Genomic DNA, 19,297 nt, shown 5'->3' with positions numbered 1-19,297 from the left:
TTAGCAACACGCCCTGGAGGTGACCATTTAAAATCGACATCCCATGTGGACTACTGGATAACAGGACCCCAGGGCGCTCTGCAGGATCAAACAGGGGACTCGAGGTCCCCGGGTGATTCAACACTGCCTCTCTGTAATTACTTGGCCTATGAAACCAGTTAGCTCCTGTGCCAGTCACACCATCAACAACAAAGTCATTTCAACAAAAGCACTGTGTTGTTACTCACCTATGACGGCAGACAATCTCTAAGAGTTTACTCTTGCTCATTAATTCAGCAGCTTCTCTTGTTTATAGATACCAGGAATGCTACCAACACAGTATGGGCTGTGTTATTTGGCTGTGGCACCTCCTGTTTTGCTGATAATTGAGGAATACTGTGTAGAGGATATTGGAGTCTGAGGAACATGGAGAGCTTGGTTAATTAAGACCTACTACAAATAATAGGAAGGTTTTATTCCCACAATATTAGGTGAATTACAGGGGGTACTTCTCTGTTAATCCATCTTCTGAATAGTCACCATTATTTTTGGCAAATCAGGGGCCCATTTTGGGAGCCCTCTATGTGTTTGGACCCATTTATGAAGATCTGTTTGCAGAACCTCAAATAAATATTGATAAAATATTTATTTGAGGTTCTTACATTTAAAAGATCTAGTCTTTTAAATGTTGTTGGCAGTTTTTATAGATGAAGATTTAAGACGACTAGTTTTCATCAAATAAATAACAGGGATGGAAACAAACTTCAGCTGTTGCTCAAAATGCTTTACATATTTTTTAGTCACTGACTTGCCTCAAATGCTGTGAAGAAGTGACTGTGTGGAATTATCACAGGTAAAACGTTAGAAAAGTGGAGGCTGGAAAACATAAATACTCTAACAGTAAAATTACATTTATTTTTATAGTCCTTTACAATAACTGTCAAGTTAAGTGCTTTACAGTGGGTGAAACAAGGTAAAACGTATAAAACTCAAGGAATAAAACAGGGAACAACACAAGAGACAGTAGAATAAAGTAAAAAATATATATATATATTTTCAGAAAATCAATATTGTCTATGATTAAATTAATGACCTAAAATTATTTGCTCTGACTCTTTTGGTTATAAAACCATAAACCAAATAAAGTAAGTTAAATTGACCAACAACAGTTTCCCAAAGCTGTTGTTACTGCTGTTATTCAAAATTTTAGGTTACAATTTAGGCAGCCAAAACAACCCTGTATTCAGCCTGGGCATGTCATTTTTAATTTGAATTTTTTGTGTAAACACTGTGAAGCCAGAGCATTTCTGCTTACACAGTGGGAATCTCATACTGACCCGTGTCAACTATACATAATCTACTCCTTTCCTAGAAATGGGGCTTGGAGTGAACGGTTACCAATTTCCCTGAATTCTGGTGGTTTTCTACCAGATGTCATAAATCTGTAAAAATAATATGTAAGAATCTTGACTTTTAAGAAGTTCAATCTAAAATCCCCTTGAACTAATAGAACTGACATTGCATCCCCTCATGGAAAAGGAGGGCTTAGGGTTTTTTTACAGGAGATTACCTCAGTGCCATTGGTTATCACTAGATTTAAGCATACTTTAGTGAATAAAACTGATTAAAGGGCATATGACTAACAGTAAATAATTTCCATAACAGTCACAGCGGTCCCTTCCTTCAAGTTCAAACTTTGCATAACGTCATTTTCATGTCCCATTATGTTTCTATTTTACAACGCTGCCTGAAATCTCTGACTAATAAAAAAGCAGATCTGCTGTGCCTCCTGGATACACAAGTTTGGTATTTATCTGCCATCCATCACATTTGCCTTCCAGCTATCGCTGATCATAATTTGAGCTTCCCATTTGCTGCCATGTGAACAATTGCCAACTGAGAGACAGAAGGAATGTAGGACTATTTTGGGCATGAAACATCAGATGTTGTGGTTTTAGGGCAGACTTAGAGGAGGGGTCTCTGTGTTTCCCCTGGCAGTCTGTCTAGTCGAAGCTGACTGCTCACTGTGAGTTGGTGTCTGTATGCAATTACCTTTATAAAGGAAAATAGTGGCCTCTGTTACAGTCTCTCCAAGTATGACGGCACCTTCAGTAGTAGTAGTAGTGTCTTTTTTTTTTTTTTTTCATATTTTTGCTTCTGTGTGTCTCTCTCCAGGTGTTTTAACAGACAACCGTAATGGTCGGTTGGAGCTTTTCTTGTCTGGCTGATTCATTCCTTGGTAATGCATGATGGTAGCAGGAAGCCCAGGTATTTTTATGGTACTCCAATTTATGACCCTTTGTCTTTCTTTAAAAATCTGATAACTGCTAAGTGCATTTACTGGTAAATGCTTTGTTTTTATGGTGACTAAAGTGGATCACCTATGTCATCCTGTTTGTGCTTGGAGATAAATTCCCAGTTCCAGCCAAAGCACTTCTACAGAGAAAATGCCAGCAGCGTCACAGAGTGAGGAGGCAGGCCTCATCTGGAAATCTGCTCACATGATTGGAAATTATGGATGGATATGGTTTACTTACGTAATCAGAGAACCTTGGAAAATCCCACTAAATTAAAGCGCCCTCAGATACAAAGATAGGAAACAAAGTGTTCTTATTAGATATAGATTTGGTCATTTCCTCTGTTGTAATCCAATTAGAAAGTAGGGCAATATTTCCTTCACAAAGTCAGCCCAGGGCTGGCTCATCTTGGACTTTATTGATGAGCTTTTTTTTTTTTTTTTTTTTTTTTTCAAATAGATAATTTTCTTGTCTTTCTTCTAGGAATGGGTTGATAGCCAATATTAGGGCATAGCAGGTTTTAAAACATTACATTGTTGATGCACACTGCTGTTCAGCTGGCTGAAAGGACTCAGCAACATTCCCTTGCTTACAAGAGAGAAAACATTCAACTGAATAAACCGAACAAGCGTCACTCGTACTGCAGCCATAATTTCTTATTCAGGAATGACTGTCTAGCTAATTTCAGCTCTTTTACAGTTCAGCAGAACTATAAAAAGGGGCAGTACTCTATAATTAGCATGTTTACTTGAGCATTACGTTTTAGTGAACGTTTATTCTGTGGTTTTGGTTAATTGTATGTAGCAAAGATCAAAATAATAATAAATAGAGATAGCTTGTTCTTCACCCGTGGCTTTGTTACTATAAGAAAGCCAACTTGTGCAAAAACTGTAATTAGTTTTTCTCTCTTTTTTTTTTAAAGGAGTAAGTTGTATATTTTGGGAAGATCCTGCACAATTTATTTTTACTCAGAACTATCATACTGTGACAATGTCCATGCCTACTTTCTTTAAATTTTTATTTTGTAAAAAGGTTTCACCAATTTATGTAGATGTCTTTTAGATGTTTTGTTATTCTAGCACCTGGTTTACCAGTAATAAGGATTATTATCTTATATTTTTCTTTTTCTCTGTGATCTAATTATTCAATTGACAGTGGTGATCTCCTTCACTGCCTTTCTTACAAACAAAGAGACTGAAACAGAGAAGGTTTTCAGTCTGATAAAGGGCAGGCTGAAAAGCTGAGTGCTCCAGCATGATTCACTGCTTCTGATTGCTGTCGGTTTATGTCATGGTTTTCCCCGACTTCAGCTGTCTACGTTTTTTCCATTCCGTTGACCCCTAGGAACAACATCTGGAGCTGCACTCTATCCTAGTTTATTTAACTGAAACCTTTCCCACATGAATGTTTCTACCACATTTTTGGAGCAAGGCTCGAAAGGTCTGTGAAAGATAACCTTCGTCTTGTCAAATCCTCACTCAGGAAATTGTTGAAATTTTTTTTTTTTAAGACTTCATCTTGAAATAGAGAGACAAATTATCAGGATTAAGAAGCAATCTTTTGGCTGCAGCTCCAATCTTTTCCAAAAATGTGCTGACTTGTATATGAAGGAGTTGTGGTGGGCAGAGCTGGGTAGGAGGGTTTGGCACATGAGGAAGAGGGGAGGAAGAGTGGGGGGGCTGAGTGAATGAGAGCCTGCCACAGAAAAGTGGGTGGGTTAAAGGATAGATTCAGTGTTGGGACAGGCACATGGTGGTTTGGGGGGTAGATGGAGAGAGAAATGGAAAGAGTTAGGAGCTGTGGATCTGACTTCAAACTGCCAGCTGTGTTCAGACAGTGAAAAGGAATGTGGCTCAGCGTGGGAATGAAGATGCTCTGACATGCTTGGAGACACTCGTAACTCTTGATGGATGTAGAAGCTACTCTGGCTCTATGATGAAAATATCCCGTGAGTACGTAGCTATTTTTCACTGAAAGGAAACCAGCATGTCAGCTGATTCAAGGGTTCTTAAACAATAGATGTGATCTTGTATGTTTTTTTTTTGTTAGTTTGTTTTCAAAAGGTTATAAAAAAAAAAAAGTAGGTCCTTGCTTATTAAATTGTGTGATTTGTGATCTGTCATTTAGACATAAAGTAGAATGTAATTAAGGTTTAAAAACGTGTTAACTCTGGCTCTTCTCACCGTCTGTGATCTGTGCTGATCATGTCACCCTTTGCCCATTGTGTACTTTTGTAGTTTTAGATGGTTTTACCATGAGCTCAAGTATTTTTCTATATTCTATTGAGTACTTTAATTAAATATGGATATGTAAATTCAATAAATAATATCTACAAGCAGAAGGTTGCTGAAAGGTATTTTGATTTTATCACGTCTTAATCTGTCATATTTTATAGAGCACATGAGTTAAAAATGAGCATTAGAACCACCAGCAAAGAAAACAGAATGTAACACAAAGTTTTCAGATATTATATCCAACAAAATGACATACTAAATCATTTAGTATATCAGATCATTTAGTATTTATACTAAATGAAATAAGGCTTGGAAATTTTACATTTTAACAGATAAGTAATGGTTGAATTTTGACAGAATGACTTTGTATCAACCATGAATCAGTTCATGCCAACTTTAGGAATATATATTCTACTCATAGTTTATTGTAAGAAAGTTGTAAAGCAAAAGAAAAGTTTTTTTGTTTGTTTTTCCCCGAGAGTCTTCAGGCTAAAATAAGGATCAGAATCAAAGTAAATGGGACTAGAGAGTGATTCTAGGCTTTCAGAACTTAGTATAAAATATAGGTATTTTATTACTATATATTTCCAAATTCATTGGCAATACATGACTGAAGAAACAGATGGCAATAGTAACTACATGGATATGGAATGGTTTGTTTACAGGAAATGGAAAGGAACAAGGTAGCAACATGTAGGTACAAAATGAGGGCACGGACCTTTGACTGGACAAGTTGACCTAGAGTGATACATGCTATGTCCACAATGTGAATTATATAACAAGTATTCTTTATAGAGTACACAATGTTGCATAAGATGAATTATAAAAGGAGTCAGCCGTTCCATAGGTGCTTCAGTCGCACGCAGCTCTTGACATTTTGCTCCATTGTGTGGCAGCCAAACTGGGTTTTATTTCTTTGTGAAATTGTAATCCTATACCATAGACGGCTTTAAAGCTTTAGGTTGTGAAGAGCAAACACAAGTTCTCATTCTTTGGCGCGATGCCCGCCCCAGTCTTTTATCCACGAGAGATTTCCTTAGAGAGAGGATGAGAGGACAGAATGTCTCACTATCATGTTACAGAATGCAAAACAGAGGGATTCCCAGATCCTGTTACTGTTTCTCAGTGGTCCAACCTGAGGTCCTGGGACACAGAAGGGCCTGACAACACTCTCACTATGCATAGCAGTTGAATAATAAAGAGCCGATATTATTCACCTGGGAGGGAGGTCTAGCGGAACACAAAGGCTTTAGCTTGTGCTGACGCAGGTGGGAACACAGCAGAGTGGCTCCTGGCAGCAACACATGTTGACCTATCTCCTGGTTCAGGGGTGAACAGTAGACATCCAAGGACAGAGGGAGCTGTTAATATTTATTCAGTTGTTGGTCAGTCCTCAAACCAGACAAAGTTAGTTTTCTTTGAATTGTTTTGATAGTCTGGCAGCAAAGCAGCACAGGTGAGTTACACAAAGACAATTTTCTGTAATTATGTGGAACTGGAGGATGAATGACTGTGGCGCATGATGCAGCTGCTGTGTGCCGGTCCCAATTTGGAGCTGGGATTTCTGATTTGCTTTAGTGATTCCCTTTTAGCTGTGTGTTTAGCTGAAGATGAACTTATGTGCTGTTTGCTCTTAGTCAAGAGCAAAGTTTTTCATGTTCTTTAAAACATGAAAAACGTCTGCGCAAAGACTTATTTGGACACGATATTGTTTTAAAGATTGGTTCTGGTAAGTTTAGTCAACTCATAGCATTTTTATTGTCTTTCTGATTCCATTGATAGTTGTAGCCTGACTTTATGATTATAACACGGTTAAACAGCCAAAGATTTTCATCTGACTTTCTGCTCTGAGATGACATCAAATAATCATAGTTGCTTGATAAATGAATTGAGATGAGGCCGCTTGCTTGAGAAATTACACCAGAGCTGAATTGTAAACTGTCGTGGTTTTCATTCTAAACTTTACTGCTTGTGATCTTTTCTTGTATTAATACAAAATATATAGATATATTCTATTTTTAGTCATTCTCTTTTAAATAAGAAACATTATTATTACCTAGGTTCCTAATGTTTTTTTTGTTTTTTTTGTGGGTTGTAGCACTGATGTGTCAGGTATCATTTCTCACATAGGCGGTAATAGTCTCCAATTCTATTAGCATTAATGGAAAGGTGTCAACAGTCTTTTTCCTTTGCAGACCATCGGTGGCACTGATAGCTTCACTCTGCAGGTCACCAGAGGCAATTTATGATCCGGAGAACAAGATAACCGCTTTTTCAGGCGTTTCTTAAGCTTGGAGAAGGAGAGCACTGACAATCATTTTAATCAGTTTCGCAACTTTTATTAATAAATCTATCCTAGATGAATGTTTTTTTCAACAGTGGGAAAAAAAATCTTGCAAAAAAAAAAAAAAGTTGTTTTGTTGCTATTAACAGATTTGCCATGTTGCCATGAGCATTTTTGTAATTTGCACACAGAACTTCTGTTTTGTAATCTGTTAATCTGACGTATATGACTCAGATGTTCTTAACAAATAGTAAATCACGTCTTGTTTTAACATGCGTGTTCTCTTGCCTTATAACGAATTTAAACCATAGGAACGGTATGACGGATGTTTTTTGTTTTTAAAACACAATATTTCAAGCTGTTCATTTTTAGGAGCAACACTAATAACACTCTGTAAGCGATGTCCTACAAAAAAGTTGCCACATTAATGGAAGTTCTCTTTATGGAGTTAGTACTTTTTGCTCCTATTTTGCATATAAAGAGAAATTCATTTGGTCCTTCCACACCCGACTCAATATGAAAAAGGTGCCAAGGGATTTTTTTTTCTTTTCTTTTTTTTTTTTTTTTTATGAATCCTTTGGTGGTTTTGTTTAAATTGAAAATGATCTTAATTAATGTGGTTTATTTTCACTTTTCATCTCTGTTGTTGCCTTGCAGAAATTGAGGCAAAAGAGGCGTGTGACTGGCTGCGGGCAGCAGGATTTCCCCAGTATGCTCAGCTCTTTGAAGGTAATGAAAGCACTCACTGAAACTCCTACACACATTCATCATCACAGGGGGGAGAATTGTTTGTAGAAAGCTAGGGGTTAATGAAGTTGCACATGGTTAACCCAGTTCTGTAATGAACCAAAAGTTTTATTTATTTATTTATTTTTATTTCAGATCTATTGTGAAATGAGAATGTTTGTACGTGACCTTTTGAAGTAAATAGTTGTGCCGTGTCATCTGGTCTTTCTCGAACACTGATCACAGAACCCTGTACAGATTGCGTGTGCTGTTCTCAAGAAGCCTTCAAGCTGGAGCCCCGAGCAGATCTGCAGACACCACAAAACAAACACAACATCAGATGCTTTTAAAAATCTAATCGCTTCCATCAACAAGTACTTTATAAACATGCCTGCTGTGCTTGACGCCTGAAGTCATGGGAAGAAATTGGTTTTATCAGAGCTTTAAGGGGCTTTACTCCCACAGATCTCTGTGTTGAGGCCTGACTTTTGATGTGCAGTATAGAGCTATGCAACTTTTTCTCCTGACAGCTTGTGGAAACGTAATAATAATAAAGAGGGGACTGATGATCTTGTCAAAGTGCAGAGTTCTTCATGCTGATGTTATGTGTTAAAAACCTTTTTAATAAATAAATCAATCCATTATTGAGTTTTTTAAAGCCTTTGATATCTTTGAATCCCTGCCCTTTTGAACAGGCAAAGCCTTGTTGAGCCATGGCTGCTCATTGTAGCTTCTGTTTTCCATGAGAAGAGACTAACTTCACATGAATTTAGTGAAACGATAGATTCAGTCTCTTAAGTTATGTAACAGGAAGCTCATACCGAGAGCAAGTCGCAATGCCCACACAAGTGCGAGCTCTGTTATTTGGGCTAATTCTGTCTGTTTTCATTCAAATTACAGAAAGTTTCATGGCTCCTCTTTACCACTGCAATGAATGTTGTGGTTTCCAGGCACTTCAATTTTTCCTTTGTGTTAAACAGAACTTGTAGAAAGTGGATTATTAAGAATACCACTCACTCTGGATTTTTGCACTCACATGTTTTCTGTCTCTGATTTTTATTTATTTTTTTCGCCCTTTAGATTCACAGTTTCCAATTGACATCACGCCTGTGAAAAGAGATCATGACTTTCTGGACAAAGATCTGGTGGAAACTCTGTGCAAGTAAGTGAAATGAGTCACTAAATAAAATGAGAGTCAGTGGCAGAAGATATACTTGTAGATCAGTAGAAGAATCTATGCAGAGTTGCTCATAGTCTTAGGTTGTCCCTGGTAAAGACTTGTAGAAACCTTTAAACTACAGGAGCATGTGACTGAAGCAGAAATCAAAACTAAGAACCAAAATACTTTTGCTTCCAAGACATTTATTCAATGAAGAAAAATCATGTTTCCAGGTTAAGAACTTATTGTTTTTATGCCAAAATTATTAGTACCCCTACTTTAAATTAGATTTTTTTTTTTTTTACAACTTCCCTTTGCCAACAGAAGAAGCTATTCGTCTTCTCCCATAACAGTTTACAAGAATGGAACAAACAGAAAACATGATCTTTGACCGTTCTGTGTCTCACAATCTCTCTGCATTGTCCACAGTTCAGGGTTATGTTTCTGTCATGCGCTCTTCTTCAAATCACCCAAAAGGTTTTTAATAGGATTTAATCTGCAGACTGACATGGTCATGTAAGAAGATTGATTTCGTGAGGGTTTTTGATTTAACGATATTTTCCTTTTTATCCAAAGATGAAAGTAAAAATCATTTACAGGTTATAGAGTCCACCAGATTCACATTTAAAATGTTCTGGTTTCTCAAAGGGTTCATGGAATCATGAAATAATAGACATGAATAAGGTTCCTACCAACAAGCCCACAGCATCCAAAAGTGAGCAGTACGTACTTTCCCTTATATTCATACTTTGTTTCCCCTTCTGGAGTTTGACATGAAACAAACTTCATGTTTGTTTGTGATAGCAGGACAGAAGAGACCTTTTACTGGCATGCATCCTAAACAACCAGTTGGGATGTAGATAGAGTTATTGATCCCAGGATGTCACTCTTTGGTGCAGTACTTTAACTGGGCATTAATTTTAGTTCAATTTCCATTAATCTCTTTGTACATGATGACAAGAAAAATTTGGCTAGCCAAGTAATTGGTGACAAAGAGACGAGGGCCTCTACATCATGTCACATTGATATCGCAGGAAAACAGAGAATACTACTTTAATAAGCTGAAAGTTCCTTTAAAATTAAATAAAAATTAAAAAAGTTATTCAGTTCCATCAATGTTAATGGATATGGGTACCCGTAATTCTGCCCCATTGGATAATGTTATTTCTATTTTCCCTTACTAGAATATAAGAATATCATAAGAAACAAAATGTTTCCCACAAATTGATATGTTCAAAAATAAGCAGACTGAATACAAGTTGCTTATAGTAGCTTATTAGTTTATTTCAGCGTGTTTGCATTAAACCTACCTAATTTTCTTACTTTAAAAGAGAATAGAAAGAAATTATCTTCACTTCTCAAATATATGGCAGTAACTTCATGTTTTTCCCCCTCTTGGTTAATGATTTTTTTTATGAAGAATAAAATAATTGTACCATCGGCTGTTGCCTCTACATTGCTTTTAGAACCCATGTAGTTTCCCCCCCCAAGCCAAAATGAAAACAGCACTTAAGCAACTACAGTAACTATGGAAACGATCCAAAGAGGGAACCAGGAGAGACATTAATGGTGCCTCGCACTGCTCAACATATTGTGACTCTAAACAACCCTAAAGCAACTCATCTGCATTCCAAACTAGCCACTGGATGAATAGGAAACAATTGGAAACAGTTCCACCTCCAGTGTGATTTTGCCCGTGACTTTCCACCATCGCTATGGTAACGTAAGAATAGGCCTTTAGTCAGTGATGCCACCACAGTCCCAGAGCAAAAATAAATGCCACCCTGCATACCATGCGTTCCTTCGACTGAACAGATAGATATTTCATACGTGCTGGTGCAGCCTCTGATCTCCGGCTAAGTACCCTCTTATTTTAGCGACCACATTTAAAGCTCTTTAGGCGTGTGGAATAAAGGGCCCCCCTGCTTGGAAATCCTCTCTTTAGTTCCGTATGCTGCTATCTTCAGTAACAATCATGGGAAAGTCTTGTTTTAATAACCCCTCTCATCTACAGCTTTGGAGCGCAGTTAGAGCCTCCATCACAGCGAGCTTGAAAAAGAATCTGGAGCAGTCAACCCCTGATTATCTTTCCACAAATTTGTTACATTTTTCTGCAACAAGTCAGCTCAGCTGTTGTGTGTATTTTCCCACAATTTTTATTTTTTTATTTTTTTGGGTGATCCACAAAAAGTGTTTGTCCTGTGATTTCCAGTATCTCTTCAGATTTTCTCACCTTAGAGCAACGAACCTTGATGTGTTTTATTAGAATTTTATGGAAAATGTGATGTGAGGTTGGATCATGAAGAGAAACCAAAAACATGTAGGGTTGTGGAGCAGCTCAGGGTGGCGTGAGGTTATAACACAAAAGAAGAATCTTTGAACATCTCAGCGAGCGCTGCTTTCATCCATCTTTTCAAAAAATGACGTTACTGTTCAAGTGTTTGTGGATACTTTTGCAAAGCATCTGTATATTGCATTTGGAACACAAACAAGCTTTCCTAAGCTGAACACGGAAAACATGCTCCGAGCCCTGACCTGGGATTTAATTCACATATTGTGGACATCAGTTTCTTCTTTCTCTGTGTGACCTTTGAAATAGAGGAATTATTAACTATGCTATATTTTTAGGGAACAAAGTTTTTGTGTGAAGTCTGTTAAACAAAGAAACAATATACTGTTCAGGATGGTTTCAAAGAATGATTCAACGCCATACTTAGTGACATCATCTTTGAGTGAGTGAGTAGGGTTTGACATTTTTTATATCTAAATTTGAATCTCAAAATAATCCATGCAGCCCTTCAAGCCACCAGCATCTCCACCCAGACTCAACAGAAAGAGAACCAAATAGCTGGCAATTACTGACGTTTATTAGATTAAGGATATTATTATATTGACCAGCTCCGTTTCCCTAAGGGATCTGGTTGTGCATCCAGAGCGGGGCCTGATCAGATTAACATTCAAACGGCTCTCAGAAGTTGAATGAAAATCTATTTTTGGTACGTTCATTCGAGAGTTAATGTCCTGCTTGTTCAGTTCAGTTTCCATCTTTTCTTTCAGGCGGCTTAACACACTCAACAAGTGTGCCTCTATGAAGCTTGATGTGAATCTTCCAAAGAAGAAGGTGAGTATAACTCCTGACTGTTTATCACCATGTTGTTTATTTAACCGCAAAGAGTTTCTTGGTATGGCACTACAATAATAGCTACTTTTTGCAAAATGCCATACAACCAGTGGTTTTATTTGACTTTGTGAAAAAATGAAAATGTATTAATAACATCATAAAATTTTGATTTGCCAACACAGATTTTTAGGTGATTCTGATTGATCTTTAAGCACTGTGATATAAAAGATTTATGAATTGTATCGCAAACATTTTTCCCCAGCCTTCCTGCCATAAGCAATCAATATTTGTTTATATTAGGAGCAGAGGAAGTTTCACAGCAGGTGTGTGAGAGAGAGAAAGCGGTTGCTGTTGGTTTCAAGTTTCAAAACAGACTAAATTATGAAGTCTCTGCCATCATAGATAAAGCATTAGTTCAATTAGCAAACTAGTCTATGTGTGTGTGTGTGTGTGTGTGTGTGTGTGCGTGTGCGTGTGTGTGTGTGTGTGTAGATGCTTAATGACTTTGAACATTTCCAAATGGCTTCCAACATTTTAGTTAGACATCAAAAGCTCAAAAGAACCCAAGAGAACAACTTTGCTCTACTCTTTTTCTTTCACGAAATATTCTGAGACATGGCTGCAGTTTGCTCAGGCTGTGAAAGAGCAAAACTTTCATCTGGATCCTTTCGAACTCTTGACGTTTAGTTAAAATGTTGGAAGCCATTTGGAAATTTACAAAGCCATTAAATTGTGATTCACCAGTCAGGGTTTCTTAGACTACTGGTTCTCAGACCTGGTCGTTAAGTACCCTGCCTGTTAATCACATATTCATTTAATTAAGCTGTTTGGAGGCAAGGAAACACCTAAAATATGCAGGGCAGGGGTAATGAGGACCAGGTTTGGGAACCACTGGCCTAGCCTAAATATCGTCGGAAAAAACTAAATTGCACTGAAAAATTACCAGACCGTTTCCTGCTACATCTCTCATATATTATCTTTATAACTCTAGAGTGAAGACTCAGATGAAGAAGATCTCTTCGCCATCAGTGACAAATGGACCTTTGAGTGGAGCAGCAGACGTTGGTCCAGATTACAGGACATCAACTGTCTGCTTAGAACGCACGGAGAAGGCCAAACATCTAAAGACGGCTTGCCTCTCCACAGTACGACCAGCAGGGAGAGTGTTCTGACGGATCTCAGTGAGCCCGAGGTCTCATCATTGCACAGTGAAAGCAGCGGGGGCAGTGGTCGAAGGGGCCTTAGCACGGAAGACTCTGACTGCTCCAATCGCACCTGCTCAGATTCTGCAGCGATGCCAGACTTGACATCTCTCACAATGCCTCACATCCCCAAAGAATTTTCCCACTATCGCTCTGTGCCTGACAAGCAAGGCAAGTTTAGCCGCACCCGTGCCAAAGACTTCCTGAAGCGCATGGAAACCCTGAGATCTAAAGGAACCTCAGTGAGGGATCGGAAAACTTTGGTCATTAGCTCTCCTGTCATGCAGCAGGAGGCTCAGGCACTGAAGACGCTGCATTGTGTCGAGATCGTAAATGGTGATGCTGGAGCTCCAGAACTCCCATCAGGCAGAATACTGTCACCACAATCCGGCAGTGAGGGTAGCAGTCACTCCAGTGGCAGCACTGTCAGCACACCAAGTCTGAAAGAACGAAAGGCTCACCGTGCTGACCACAAGCGCAGTGGGATGTATCTGGAGGACTTAGACATTTTCTCAGGCAACCAAATGAACAAAGTCGCAGAACACAACCGCAGAAATGAATTCTGCTCCTATGAAGATCTAGTGGTCCACATTCCAAAAGACCATAAGCCAGGAACTTTTCCCAAAGCGCTATCCATAGAAAGCCTGTCCCCAACCAATGGAGCCATCAACTGGCATACAGGAAGCATGCACCTGGACTCCACACTAATTTCATGCAGAAAGGAATCCAGACCTGTTACACAATGCTGCTCCAGAGGAAGCCGAATCAGTGTCTATGATAATGTTCCTGGGTCACACTTGTATGCCAGTACTGGAGACTTAATAGACTTGGAGAAAGAAGACCTTTTCCCTCATTTGGATGATATACTGCTACATGTAAATGGTCTGCAGCAGATAGTGGACCACTGGTCAAAAAATGTCCTGCCTACAGGAGAGGGGGTGATGCAGGTGGATAGTGAAAAAGAAGATACGGTACGGCTGCAGTCCTCTAGTCAGATCACTTTAGATTTTGAGGAAAACTCTGTCACCGAAAGCCAGACTACTCCTGGTGATGGAGACAGAGACAAAGTATCATTAGCTGAGACTGAATCTACCAGATTCAGGGAACGGAGGGACTCTGGAGTTGGTGCTTCACTTACCAGACCTAACAGGTAGGATTCATGACAGTGTGCTTAATCAGGCTGTGCCAATGTATAATGAAATGTTATGAACAAAAACAAATGTTTTTTTTCTGCTTTGGCATTAGGTTACGATGGCCCAGCTTCCAGATATCCAATCGTCTCAGTCACTCAATGGCATCCCTGCAAATTACAAACCAGTCAGCAGGCCAGCTGAGTTTGTTACAGAAGTTTTCTCTCTTGCGTCTTACAGCAATCATGGAAAAATATTCCATGTCTAACAAGCATGGGTGGACTTGGTAAGTGTTATTAAAACAACACACAGGCAACAATAATACTCTATGTCTCATCAGTCAGAAAGACCTTTTTTAAAAAAAATTAATTAACCTGTATTTTATGAAATCTATTTTAAATGTGTTGGGTTTTGTCAAGTAAAGAAGAAATCCTTGAAATTACCTTCCTTTATTACTGGCTGTTGTTGAGTAACTTTATATTTTCTTTTTTTATGCATGTTTTTAAAGACAATTCATTAATAACATTCATTAATGTTTGTAGGTCTGTACCAAAATTTATGAAGAGAACGAAGGTACCAGACTATAAGGACAAGAATGTGTTTGGAGTGCCACTCATAGTGAATGTGCAGCGCTCCGGTCAGCCCCTGCCGCTTGGCCTCCAGCAGGCTTTGAGATACCTGAGAAGTCAGTGTCTTGACCAGGTCAGTAACCTCCCAACGTTAAGATGTGTGCTCTTAATCTATAGGAGAAGCTGAAAAGCAAGTTCATGTACTGTACAGCAAATGGACTCAAAGCTTGATTGGGGATCATTTTGGATGAACTTCCACATCAGTGCCGTTTCACGTGCTCCCAATCAGCCTGTGGCTTTGCTGCGGTGATAAAGAAGTCAAGGTTGCCTTTATAGCAGCGTCCAACTTGCCTCCACTGTTAGTTTTTTGGTCCCTTATTATCTTCATGACTTTACTGCATGAATTCTCTATGACGTTTAGGAAGGTTTGCTAGCCAAACAATCATAGTACTACTATAGCCAGTAAGTTTCTGATAGATGACCGCAATAACTTAGAACTTGAGAGGACACACTCTGCTGAGAGCAGCAGAGGACATGTCTCCTCAAACCATCATTGAGTGTGAAAACTTCACAATGGACTTTAACTAAGATTCAAATGCAAAATGTCCTTTATGCAAAAGGAGGTCTTTTAATTTTCAAAAGGTGATTTTTTTTTTTTTTTTTTTTGACTCAGGTGGGATGCTTCTGACGTTCCTACTACAGCAATGGCTTATTACAAGGAATGCGACAGCTGTAACTGTCATTTGTTGTGGCTCTTGGAACGCTCCAACTGCAAAATCCCTAAAACTCATGAAGGGGTTTTCCTTCACAATCCACTCCTGGTTGCAGTTGTCTATTTTATGCATGAGCGCTTTTCTTCCACCGTTTGCTCCTTAATTCTTATTTCCATTGGTATTCCTGAATACAGCACTCTGTGAACTTTTCTGTTGCTTTTTCTGGCTTATGTGATTGCGTAACCATAACACAGCCAACACATAATGTCTCTGTGGGGATAATTTTGTTTCATGTATTTTTTTTTGTTGTTTTCGAATCTTAGTAGACAGTTTTCATTTTTGAGTTGAATTACTAAATAAGTAAACACTTTTACAATATTCTAATGTATTGAGATGTCATTTGATACAATGCTGCGAATGAATTCCATGCACTGAAAATGCCTCTGTGCTAAAGGATTTCTGTTTGTCTTCCAGGTGGGTCTGTTTCGAAAGTCTGGGGTGAAGTCCCGAATTCATGCTCTAAGGCAGATGAATGAAAGCTCTCCAGATAATGTGAACTATGAAGATCAGTCCGCCTACGATGTGGCTGACATGGTGAAGCAGTTTTTCAGGGATTTACCTGAACCTCTGCTCACCAGCAAGCTAGGGGAGACATTCCTCCATATTTACCAGTGTAAGCATAACCTTCTCTCTTGGTGGTGATATTTTCTATCTCCTTCTTTGCTTTCCAACAAGAAATGTAAAATATTTTATGTGTGCAGATGTGCCAAAGGACCAAAGGTTACAAGCTGTCCAAGCAGCCATAATGTTGATGCCGGATGAAAACCGAGAGGTGCTGCAGACGCTCCTCTGTTTTCTGAGCGATGTCACTTCTTCCGTGGAGGAAAATCAGATGACACCCATGAACATTGCAGTGTGCCTGGCCCCTTCTCTGTTTCACCTCAATATAATGAGGAAGGACAATCTATCACCAAAGTAATTTCTCTTGGATTATTGCATTGTATTTAATTTAATGTCTGTCCTTTCAGCTCTTCTGCAAAAAAAAAAAAAAGTGTATAATGAGCATAGTTTGCCCGCGTTTCATTAACTTCTGTGTAATTATCTTTACTATGACTCCATAAAGCATGGCTTGAAGTGCGCTACGGAGCTTACTCAGCCCTTAGGGGTACATTAGATTACTCTCTCGGTGCCAGTTTACTAAGGTTATGACCCTGTTTTATGCTTGCTGTTTTAGAAGCTCAAGCTGTGTACAAACAAAGTAAATCTGTCACGTTAAAATTTCTTTAAAAGGACCAAAGGGGTTTCCCACAGGGGGAATAAGGTCTTATACTTCATTTATTTAGGATGTTGTACTGAACTCTGTTAGATTTGAACATTTTTTTCCCCATTCTCTCTAGGGCCATGCAGAAAAAGTATGCCACAGGCAGGCCGGATCAGAAGGACCTGAATGAAAACTTAGCTGCAACACAGGGCCTTGCTCATATGATCATGGAGTGCAATCGTCTCTTTGAGGTAGAGCCAGTAATTGAGAATTGCAAAAAAACAATTTCATGCCTGGATGTAACACCCTCTCCTGAATTCATTTGGATCTAGTCTGACCTGTAATTTGGTTTACCCATTAGATCCCTCATGAGATGGTTACTCAGTCGCGCAATTCTTATGTGGAGGCCGACTTGCATGCACCGACAATTGATGAGCTGTGCAGACAGCTGGAAGAGGATGATGGAACATATCAAACACATTTGGAAGGGAGACTACAAACTTTCCTTAAAGAGGCCAGAGAGAAGTCCAAATATTGGGTGTCATGCAGCAGTTCAGATAACACAGAGCTGTACTACAAAAAGGTTGGTGGTCTTTTTTCTGTTTTTGATCTTAATTTGCTGGTCATTTTGCCCCTTCTGCATTTCCTGCTTTTGTAGGTTTTCGCATTCCACATTTTTGGTCATAAAACAAAGTCATCTGTTGCAGGGGAGCATTTCATGCCCAATTTGGCAATTAGTGATTTGAAGTAACTTTCTATAGTCTACGGCATAAAAAGAATTTTAAATTAAATTATTTTAGCTCTCTGTTGAATATATGCAGCTGGATGTTGCTTAGAGTTATTTCTATGTACATTTGTGTCATAAACTGGTGTAATGTACTGATTTTAGAAAATAACTTTATTTATGAGTACCAAATGAAAGTTGGGAGGGATGAAAGGGCAAAGTTTGGCAACAAAATGGGAGTTTGAATCGTCAAAGTGCAAATTCATCTGGCACCCAACATTTGTTTGTACTCAATTATATATCAGCAAACCAAAAATTAGTGATTGCCTTAACAAAATATTTAAAATGAATTAAATTTAACATGTTTGTGCTTTTTTTGGCAGGTGGGGGATGGAAATCCTCTAAGACGTTGGCGAGTGTCTGTAGAAGTGGAAGCGCCGCCATCCGTTGTGTTAAACCGCGTACTGCGGGAGCGCCACCTGTGGGACATGGACCTGCTCCAGTGGAAAGTGTGTGAGACGCTGGATAAACAAACAGAGGTGTTTCAGTACGTCCTCAGCCGCATGCCTCCTCATCCCAGTAGGGACTTTGTAGCTCTCAGGTGAGTAACAGCTAAAAATAAATAAACGACACATCATCTTTTAATTCTAATAGGCTAAATCAAATCTAAAATTTGATTTTGTGTTTTCTTCTTCTTTTTTTTTTTTTTTTTTTTTGCAAAGGTCTTGGAGGACAGACTTGCCCAAGGGTGCTTGCTCATTGGTTTCTGTATCCATAGAGCATGAAGACTCCTCTGCTACAGAAGGAGTTCGAGCTATGATCCTGGAGTCAAACTACCTACTGGAACCGTGTGGCTCCGGAAAGTCAAGACTAACTCACATCTGCAGAGTTGACTTAAAGTAAATCTAAAAATAATTTGTCCTAGAATTTTCAGACTTATACATCTAAATCTAAATCACAAAATCAATGCATTTGCCTTGTGTTGTTATTTAGCGTGCGGTATTAAGAATATGGTTTTGATTTCAGGGGAAGGACTCCAGATTGGTACAACAAAGCATTTGGTCATCTTTGCGCTGCAGAAGCTGCCCGGATCCGCAATTCCTTCCAGCCGCTGATCGCAGATGGACCAGAAACCAAAATCTGAAACTGTTATGTCTGTTAAGCTTTGAGATCGGGACTGAGCTGTTGAGTCGTTGCTAAAAGCCTCACATGAATTGCACAGACAGTGCCCCTGAACAAAAGCACAGCTTGTTTTCGTGAAAGAGCTCTGAAAACAGTTTCAAGCCTTTCAACTTGCACATGGGCAAAGGAGGATATTTTTAGGTGCTGAGCATAATTCATTTGGGAAATTAATTAAATTGCCAATGTCTTTCACTTTATAATTTTATTTAGCTTCTGTTGTGATTTTTTTTTTTTGTTTAAATATAAATATGTATTGGTGTTATTTACAATGTCCAGGACATTCAAGTTCTTAAATGCTTCTGAGAAGCATTAGTTAATCAGTACAGATTTAAGTAATATAATTATCTAAACCCAAGTGTTTGTATATTTGTGAGTGAATATTTTGTAATTAAGAACAAATTGTACATTCTGTACATATGAGAACAGGTAAATAGTACATATGTTAATTTCATATATTGATTCTTACATGGTCAGACTTCTTTTAATATACATGGTACAGGATTGTAAGCTGGTTTTACTTTGGTCATGTAATGACATTTTTAAATATGTGTAATTTTATGTAACTTTGACCTCCAATAGTTGTGGAAAATAATGACTGAAGGTTTGACTTGATCATACCTGCTTTATGGTACTGGCTCATACAGTCAGGTACAAGACACAGTCTTGTGCTTTTTTGTTTTTTTGTTTGTTTTTTAATAAAACTATCTTTATTATAA

At 38.5% G+C, this 19,297-nt stretch overlaps 1 protein-coding gene across 2 annotated transcripts; it reads left to right on the top strand.

Annotated features, from left to right (window-relative positions):
• The first annotated feature begins 4,012 nt into the window (after window positions 1-4,012).
• Window positions 4,013-19,297, top strand: LOC103149467 (stAR-related lipid transfer protein 13-like). 2 transcript variants are annotated; one of them, XM_007568658.2, is made up of 14 exons: window positions 4,013-4,224; window positions 7,452-7,523; window positions 8,601-8,682; window positions 11,737-11,800; window positions 12,792-14,152; window positions 14,248-14,418; window positions 14,675-14,834; window positions 15,889-16,087; window positions 16,176-16,389; window positions 16,812-16,926; window positions 17,037-17,258; window positions 17,783-18,000; window positions 18,122-18,298; window positions 18,426-19,297. In XM_007568658.2, exons 1-14 carry the CDS (start codon window positions 4,209-4,211, stop codon window positions 18,541-18,543), a joined length of 3,189 nt encoding a protein of 1,062 aa, XP_007568720.1. In that variant the 5' UTR covers window positions 4,013-4,208; the 3' UTR covers window positions 18,544-19,297. The 2 variants fall into 2 exon arrangements, with proteins under 2 accessions (XP_007568720.1, XP_016535444.1); XM_016679958.1 differs by lacking the exon at window positions 4,013-4,224 and adding an exon at window positions 5,954-5,966.

The sequence above is a fragment of the Poecilia formosa genome, unplaced genomic scaffold (genome assembly GCF_000485575.1).
Source record: "Poecilia formosa unplaced genomic scaffold, Poecilia_formosa-5.1.2 Scaffold228, whole genome shotgun sequence".
Lineage (NCBI taxonomy): Eukaryota > Metazoa > Chordata > Actinopteri > Cyprinodontiformes > Poeciliidae > Poecilia > Poecilia formosa.
This window is presented reverse-complemented; position numbering and strand designations above follow the sequence as displayed.